The 9851-nt window shown below is 40.2% G+C and overlaps 1 protein-coding gene across 4 annotated transcripts in view; it reads left to right on the plus strand.

Annotated features, from left to right (window-relative positions):
• The window catches only part of LOC110500755 (protocadherin-7), a 212064-nt gene extending 204176 nt beyond the window's left edge, over nucleotides 1-7888 (plus strand). For 3 of the 4 annotated variants that reach the window (XM_036958265.2, XM_036958267.2, XM_036958268.2), the window contains one exon: nucleotides 2765-7888. In XM_036958265.2, coding sequence (XP_036814160.1) covers nucleotides 2765-3240 — 476 coding nt within the window. In that variant the 3' untranslated portion in view covers nucleotides 3241-7888. Of the gene's footprint in view, nucleotides 1-1186; nucleotides 1206-2764 lie in introns of all 4 variants that reach the window. The other variant, XM_090213322.1, reaches the window with a different exon arrangement.
• The last annotated feature ends 1963 nt before the right edge of the window (nucleotides 7889-9851 follow it).

Below are 9851 nucleotides of genomic sequence, written 5' to 3' on the forward strand. Positions count from 1 at the left end.
TGCGGTTGCCATGACTTCATTCTCTTTGTTTTCCTGCATTTTTTGGGGGGGGGCTGAAATGTATATATTTTTCTGGGTCACAAATGCCATGGAAAATCCACCAAATGTCTTGAATATGTTTCCAAAATATCGTCTAGGCTAACAAACACTTACATATACCCACTTCTCATCGACTGCATATGGATTTGTAATGACCCATGGCTACCTTGATTTATTGAGGTGATTTGCAGTATTGTGATCTGTATTTCTGTGGTGAATAGGCAAGGGACTCAGAAACAGAACAGCGGAATGGCACTCACGATGCATTTGATTTAAGATGTAGCTTTGAAAATGTAAATGGAATAAGAAGCATCCCAATCAACAGAGTTGTATTGCTCTCCTGCTCTGTCCCTCTCTATCTTTTGTCTATCTATATTAGGGTTGCAAAGATACTGGTAATTTACCAAAGTTACGGGAATCTTCAGTCATTTTTTTTTTAATTAACAGAAAATCTACGTCAATCTATCGTAACTTTGGTAGTTTATACTTGAATGTTTTTTTTTATTATTCATAGCTAGTATTATTTTAATTTTTTTATAGGATAAGGTTTTACAGCTTTGTCGGTTGATTTTTTTATTTGGAAAATATAAATTATATTTTTAAATACAGACACTTATAATCTGAAATACCAGAAAGGGCCACTTGTGATATATTTTGTATATTTAACTAGGTAGGTCAGTTAATGACAAATTCATATTTATAATGACAGCCTTCTGAGGAAAGTAGAAACAGTGGGTTAACTGCCTTGTTCGAGGGCAGAATGACAGATTTTTTTACTTTGTCAGCTCAGGGATTCGATCCAACAACCTTTCTGTTACTGGCCCAACTCTCGAACCACTAAGGTACCTGCAATCCTTGAAAGAAACAACAATTCCGGTAGTTTACTGGTAAACTTGAAAGTTTCCAGTAAATGACCCTCCCTTTGCAACCCTAATCTCTATCCAGTCTTGTCTTAGAGCATGTTTATCTCCAGTCCAAACTAGACATGTTTCTATACATATCTTTCATTAGTTTCATTGATACCTTGTTTTATATTGAATTGCAGTCTAATTCAATGCAGTGGAGAATTTCTCATACCGTATATTATTTTCTAAATACCCACAATGCCAAGCACAACCAGTGATTCTATTCTATTCTTCTTTTACAGGAGATAAAGAGCATTAAAAGTAAGCCATGGTTAACATTTTCTAAAGCCAGGGCAGCATGCTTTCTGCACTCTACCTCTCCTTGCTTGTTAATCTCATACATCACATCTTTCTAGCCATTGGCAGACCCATCTAACATGGCATCTATACTGAGTGTACAAAACATTTTGCTCATGTCATGACCAGGTTGAAGGTTAAGATCCCTTATTGATGTCACTTGTTAACTCCTCTTCAATCAGTGTAGATGAAGGGGAGGAGACAGGTTAAAGGAGGATTTTTAAGCCTTGAGACAATTGAGACATGGATGATGTATGTCTGCCATTCAGAGGGTGAATGGGCAAGACAAAGGATGCATGTGCCTTTGAACGGGATATGGTAGTAGGTGCCAGGTTTGTAGGTGCAAGAATAGTCAACCACCCAAAGTACATCCAGCCAACTTGACACAACTGTAGGAAGCATTGAAGTCAACATGGACCAGCATCCCTGTGGAACGCTTTCGAAACCTTGTAGAGTCCATACCCCCGACGGATTGAGGCTGTTCTGAGGGCAGAATGGGTTGCAACTCAATATTAGGAAGGTGTTCCTAAAGTTTGGTAACCTCAGTGCATGTCACAATGCCGCTGGCAACTTTGAACGTCAACTTATAGCTTTACATCTGAGCTGTACATCTGTTTCGACTCATAAGATACACAGTTATCGTAGACATCTTATCTGTGGATCTTCTGATCTGGTTTACCAAGTAAACAATACCACAGGTATGGTGACCAGCTGCAGCCGTAGTCGCGGTAGTAGTGACCCTTTTGATGGTGCGTCTTGTACATTCGTTGCAGTGCTAGTTTTTAGTGTTGTGTTTAATGCATACAACGCTTCTTTCAAAACAAATAACACTGTAGTCAATCTTCGCTTTCCTTTATCTGCCTGGTAATTGGTTAAGGTCCTTAGCAGAGGATTTTAGAGGAGACTAGGTGATTGACGAGTAGATTACTTGGTTCAGACAGTGACTACGTTGTGTCTCTAGAAAATACTTTGGCTTATCTAGAGCTTGATATCACAGTCTCTCTCACATCCTGCAGTACAGCAGTCTACTCACACATACAGAGTAGATAGCATGTCATTTGACAACACTATTTTCAAAACGCCACATTTTGAAGTCTGACATTATTTCAGCTACGGTTCATGTCACTTTTGTTTCAGTTTGAGGTGTGGTGTTGTTTTTTGTTTTTTTTAAAGTGTATTTTTTTGTTTGTTTTGGTCATGTGGTGTGTGTTCTGCATGAAAGCAAAATAAATTTTTAGCAATTCAATCTGAATACATCTGTCAGTGATACAATTCCAATGATAGAACACATTGAGATGTGATAATAACAGCGTTTATGAGAAAATGTACAGACTCACGCAGCTAAGGGAAGAAAAATAATCTTCCTGTTAACAAATTTCTTGCGACCACAACCCTCAACAAAGTGGCAGGAATTGTCAGTGTGAAAGACTCAGCTTTTCTATTAATTATATATTAGTCCCACTTTGGGGAAACGGAACACTTTCACTAACGAACCTTCTCTATTTTCCTTCTCTACCCTCTAGACACCCGGACCTTGCCTGACGTAGCCATGACAGGCAAGTGCACCCGGGAATGTGACGAGTACGGCCACTCGGACTCCTGCTGGATGCCTGTGCGCACGTCGCCCGAGCGACGGCCCAAGACGACCACCACCCAACAACCAAAGCTTTCCACCTTCATGACCAGTGGCGGTAGCGGCAGCAACCCTCCCGAGCAGCAACAACATCCTGGCAGCCAGGAAGCCTTGGTCGCCATGGCCAACGGAGACCCCTCCTCTCACGTGATGCTGGGCAACGACCGCAACCGCAACTTGCTCAATAAGAAGATGGCCTCCTCCTCGTCCTCCTACGAAGCTTTCGGCTCGCCCAGCTTCAGCCCGCCGGGGGTCGAGGAGGGGGTGGTGGTGGGTCACCCCATCGAGGAGATCCCCCTGGCCCCCACCGGGGAATACAAACCCTCATCCTGTGGCACGCTCACCCGCCGGGAGGTCTACCTGTGAGGGGGGGGCGGTGGAGCTAGCGCCACGGTATGCATGGTTCTAACAACAACAACAACAACTATAGTAGGCAACCACGACGACAACAACTGAAGACACTTTTTACTGTACCAGACCGACCTTAACTGAGCAGGAAAGGTCCAAGGATAACCCCTCTACTAGACAACAACAAACATCAAAAACAACAACTTGAAACAATGCTAAAATCAACGTGGATACAAAAATAATTCCTTTTTGTAATTCAGATTCTGACCTTATCTTGCAAGAGGAAGAGGAGGATGGGGCTATTGGTGGGACTTGAAGTGAGACATTGGATAACTGCTGCCGGCCGGCGAGTCGGGCCGATGGGAACATTACTGCTGCCTGATGATCACCACTGTACAATTACCAACTCATTTCCATAAAACATGCATGCATTATCTCTCCCTGACCCCACCTCCCAAAGACTGTACTGTACAAAAAGAGGACCTTCCTTTTTTCCCCCCATCTTTTACTATAACTCGAGTGTGACAATGAAACGTGTGACAGAGGACCGATGTCATGCCTTTTGGGGACTTAGTGGCACTCCCACCCTGATGCAAATGTCATATACATTCAATAATGTGTCACGTAACACATGTCACGTGTCATGACCCCCCACCCCCCCCCCCACCCTGTGCTACCCACTCTTGATCCCGTAGTTTCCACAGCTTATGATATTAAGTTGCGTTCCTCCAAAACACAACCAAACAACAACAGACTGTGAAAGCTACTAGCATGGCATCATAGATCACAACATTTGGGAAAGACTAAGCTTTAACTTTCTGTCCTGTGGATAAGACGGTGCATATCGCCTCATTCGTGGCAGAATATCATTGACAAATGGAGGAGTCAATACGATTGGCAATGTCCTAGCCATAGGAGTCCATGAAACACACAATGTCCTAGCCATAGGAGTCCAAGAAACACACAATGTACGATGAACTGATGTCCAAGTATGCTTATTTACGAGTGTGCTCACTTTGTCTCTCTCATAGACACCAACACAAGTGTACGTTGTACCTATACATCGATTCAGACCCTTTGACCTTTAAAGCTCACTTGTCTCTCTACCTTACTCTGCCTCTCTTTCTCTGTCTTTGGATGGCCTGAGAGTTGAAGACTAAACCGCCCTTCCAGATGTAATTTTCTATCTAGAGCCAATCTGAATTGGTTGTCATTCTTTGCTTGAATTGCGTAATATGTGTACGTGGTTGTGCATACTGTATCACCCCCGGAAAATATTGATTCCTATTCAGATGAAAGTTACAAAGCTGATTATGGTTATCCTCTTGCCCACACAGACAAGCAGACACAATTCAACACACACAGCTAACATGTCATGGTTACACTTTAGGTGAGTTAGTTATGGGAGGTGCTGGGTATGTAAGAGTGAACATGACAGGGTAGGTTGAGCTGAACCAGAACAGTGATGTGGTGAGGTTTTGCCGTGACATTTATTTTGTGTTAGCGTGTGTGCTAGATTGAACATGCACATGGTACATAACACTGACACGAACACACTATCTATCGTATATCTATCGTATAATAGTAAGCATAGACGTACACTCTTAAGTCCATGTCCACCTTCCCATAAATGGAGATGTCACTAATGGCGGAAGTAGATTTTCACATTGACACAGACAGACATCTTTTTGAGAATGTAAGAATCTGCTCAATGAAGTACAATCAAACACACCTGCTGATGTACAGTCAGAAAAAGGGGTGTGAAAATACAATGGTTTAACATTGTACCTTGCAAGTTAGTATGAACGAGAAACCAAAACGTAGGGAACACAAACTGGCATATGGATTCATCATTTTATCAGAGAGTAACTACAATACCACGTAGGAATAGCTTTCGGTAGTTATGTTTGCTTTAAATACACACGTGTAACTGTATAGTGAGAGTACGGGTTGAATTGAACAAGGGCACAACATGTAGGAGAATATCTGTTGTAGTTTGGACTGACACAACCATATGCACACACACACACACACACACATAATATGAAGATATTGTGCCTCCTTACCCATCGCAAGTTGTGTTTTTCTGCCGGTACTGTAAGTAGGCACAAGGTCTTGCCGCCATAACTGAGAAAAATGAATATCAGATGCAATGAAAACCCTTGTATATGTTAGCTAACCCTTTGGTTCAAAACAACTGCTATTTGGCAGTCCACCAATCTGTAGTCTGTAAGTACTACTTGTCGTTCGAAGAAGCGCTCCTATGCTTATAAACTGTATACATAAATATGTACTTTTTACTGCATGTTTAAAGGGAATTTACTTCACTTAATGAGGAGAATTAAATGTCAAAGAAAAATGTACAAAAAAAAATCCTTAACCAGTGAACATGGAGGTCCATCTTGTTGCTTGCTTTGGTTTTACCTAACAGACATTAGCCATGTAGTACGATTAATAAGTATATCGATTTGAAGAGGAATAAATGGATGTTTATTTAGCATATTTATTTCATGTTCCATCATATTTTGTTGATTGTTGGTTTTGTTTTGTTCCTTTCAGACACATTTTCACAGCGTTCCCCAATTCCATTGAACAGTTAACCCTACAGTAAACCCTACAGTAAACCCTACAGTTAACCCTACAGTAAACCCTACAGTTAACCCTACAGTAAACCCTACAGTAAACCCTACAGTAAACCCTACAGTAAACTCTACAGTTAACCCTTCAGTAAACCCTACAGTAAACCCTACAGTTAACCCTACAGTAAACCCTACAGTTAACCCTACAGTAAACCCTACAGTAAACCCTACAGTTAACCCTACAGTAAACCCTACAGTTAACCCTACAGTAAACCCTACAGTAAACCCTACAGTTAACCCTACAGTTAACCCTACAGTAAACCCTACAGTAAACCCTACAGTTAACCCTACAGTAAACCCTACAGTAAACCCTACAGTAAACCCTACAGTAAACCATACAGTGATAACAGAGATTCAGTTGAAGTAGTCCTACCCTATCCTGCGTCCTCACCTGGAAAAGTCTGACATACATAATACAGTGAGACGATTCACAACTTTCTACCGGCACGGCATTTACGTTTCATTTCTCCCTCTTTTTTTTTTGTATTTGATATACAATAACAATCAGAATATTGGAAATAATCAACGTTATGCATTTTATTCTGGGTTTTTTTTCTCTTATATTTTCTGGTGCAACTTTGTATATTTAGAGTGCTTCTGTAAAAAAAACAAAAATGTAAAAAAACAAAACAAAAAAAAACTGTAGAGTGAATGCAAAATATGCAATTGTGCCTTTTTATACCGATTGGTATGATTCAATGTTGGTTTGGAATGGTACAAAACCAATTATGCTGACATGCTTTCTAAAAGTAGTGGGGATGATATTATAGTCCAATTTTAAATACCTCCTGAGGAACTTGTACGATCGAGGAACGATCCAGTTACTTTCTGTCTTCTCGGGATGTGACCAGTCAAATGTTTGTAAGCCTGTTGACACGGTGTGGTACAATGATGTGGAGTGGCTATTGGATGGGTCTCAACGTGGAATGTTCAAGGTATTAATATCCATTCCTAGCATAGTGTACTTTCATAACCAAATGACTACTTTTTGTACTGCTTAATACTAGTAATAATGATGACGTAATGGAAAAATGATTATCCTATTGCTACAGTGTTCTGCTGATGTACATATTCAGTGCGACAACCTTGTGTGCATGAAACAACTCTCCTGGATTGAACACATTGAGTGTAGTAGAAGAAACGCTTGGAGACATTTGACAGTTCAGGACGCGAGGAAGCCGATTAATGCTAAATGCAGAGGTTGGAAAAGTGAGGAGTAAAAAAAAAAAAAGAAATGTTACAAAAAAAATGCTGCAAGGTCGAGATGCTGACAGAATGCACACCTCAGGACGTAAAGCAACCCCTAAAACACATTTACAACACATGCATTACAAACAAAAGCTCAACACATACACAATGTTTTACAAAGCATGATGCGTTACAACACTGGAAACAAGAAAGAAGTTGTATAGTGGGTTCTCGTTGTGTTATACTTTCAGTGAACATAAAGGAAATTGCATGTCTGTGTTTCTAGAAAGACTGAGAAATTTCTATATAGTGTTATAATAAGCTTTTTTGATTGTCAAAAAATGCAATTCTTTACTCAAACATTCAATAGGCTACTTGTGCTTACTTCTAAATGTACAATATTATCTGATAGAAAAGAAACAGGGACAATATCAAATGGGTCCTTCCTTGACCTGGTAATCCACAGATGACGGTCAAGTTTGGTTTTTAGAAGAAAAAAATGTGTCATATTTTTGCTACCTGAGGTGTATGTTGAGTCGGATCTCTCTCCTATTCGTTGTTGAGCATTCACAGTCTGTGATGAGATTTGTGATATTAACCATAAACTATTTGTCCTGCGACTTGGATGTTGATATAGAAATTGAGTAAACAGTTTATCATTGTTTATTATGATTCACTATGCACGCAGCTTAGCTGAACATGGCAAAATGTATTGAACGCAAGTCAACTTCTATTTATGAAATATTTTACATAATTTAATTTGCTTTTGTACAGGTTTCTGTAAATAAATTGCTTGTAATTTTTGTCTCTGCAGAAATTAAAATATAACATGGTTAAAACTATATTGTCCTAACTCCTTTATTGATTTGAGTTAGTTGTGTGCGGGCTGGATATTGCCAGTGACCTCACAATACGATATTATCACAATACACAAAGTTGATACGATAGGTTTCGCGATTCTCACTACTCTCTCGTTCTATTCGTTTTTTCGATTTGACACTGTGATTTTATTGCGATTCCATGTTCCAAACATATTGCTCACAATATGTTTGCTGCAGAGGGGCAAGAGAGAGCCATGAGAAAACAAATTTGATCATTCATGGAAATAAAAGTTCTGAAAACAATTTGGCTCCCTAGATGGAGAAACGCTAGGAAGTTTTGGTGTGGAGTTTTGGGGCAGGTACAGCTAACTAGCACTAAACTACATGATATATCAGCAAAAATAATATCCCGATATGTACTGTAGCGATTTTCCCCCATCGCTATGTTTTCTCACAAGCCATTAATCAACCACTATGTTTTCACACAAGCCATTAATCAACCACTACAGATATTGACATTTATATTATTTTCAATGTGTTTCTTTCTTCTCCAAAATCCCACAGTGGACTACCACTGCTTCTTGCCCCATCACCACCACTCTACTAGTGTCCTGTTACCCCATCACTACCACTGCTTCTTGCAACACACACTGTACCTGACCACCACTATACTAGTGTCCTGTTACCCCATCACCACCACTATACGAGTGTCCTGTTACCCCATCACTACCACTATACTAGTGTCCTGTTACCCCATCACTACCACTGCTTCTTGCAACACACACTGTACCTGATCACCACTCTACTAGTGTCCTGTTACCCCATCACTACCACTGCTTCTTGCAACACACACTGTACCTGATCACCACTCTACTAGTGTCCTGTTACCCCATCACTACCACTGCTTCTTGCAACACACACTGTACCTGACCACCACTATACTAGTGTCCTGTTACCCCATCACTACCACTGCTTCTTGCAACACACATTGTACCTGACCACCACTCTACTAGTGTCCTGTTACCCCATCACCACCACTATACTAGTGTCCTGTTACCCCATCACCACCACTATACTAGTGTCCTGTTACCCCATCACCACCACTATACTAGTGTCCTGTTACCCCATTAAAATTAAATATAGAAGCAAACTATCCTTAAGGGAAAAATGTCATGTTATAGTAGATTTAAACACTGACAGGGAGCTGTGTGTGTGTGTGTGTGTGTGTGTGTGTGTGTGTGTGTGTGTGTGTGTGTGTGTGTGTGTGTGTGTGTGTGTGTGTGTGTGTGTGTGTGTGTGTGTGGTGTCTTGTACAGGCTGCTAGTGCTATCTTTCCCATACGTCTAGGTGATGTATGAGGCGATTACAGGCCAGGTAATTAGGGATCCACTCTCATCCCCTACGCTCTGATTAGCACAACCAACCCACCAAACCCCAGCACCACTAATGGTGTCTTAGTAAAACACTACAATGCATTGTAAAATTACATATCCAAAGTGAAATCATTTTGAAGAACTTTTTCTCTCAACTCCCACGGGGGATCTTGCACACATACCAGAGAGGTGTGAATAAAAAATGAAAAAATCTGTTATGTTCAGGGTTTTTTTTTTATGATCCGAAGGGTTACTCATAGATAGTAATCGTTTTTCTTTGCGTTGTTATGTGTACATCTTCACCCCTTTTCTGTTCATTATTTGTCTGTCTAGATTTAATTTAAATCCCTTTTCAAATAATATTTTTTTTCCCAAAATGTTGTGCTTGTGCTCATATGAATATAGGCCAATTTTCGGTTTAAATTATGTTGAAATGCTAATTGCATTTGTTATACTCGCTGTGTGAAGCATTAGAATTGCCTGACATGGAATAATCAGCTGGAAAATATAAATGTTCTACCCTGAGAATGGGAAATTAAGACAAATTAGAATGAATGTGAAAGGTAATTAATGTTGAGGCAATTCATTTCAATGCATTGTTGTAGAAG

Source organism: Oncorhynchus mykiss, chromosome 21, assembly GCF_057628025.1.
Source record: "Oncorhynchus mykiss isolate SJ-2025 chromosome 21, ASM5762802v1, whole genome shotgun sequence".
In the NCBI taxonomy this organism is placed as follows: Eukaryota; Metazoa; Chordata; class Actinopteri; order Salmoniformes; family Salmonidae; genus Oncorhynchus; species Oncorhynchus mykiss.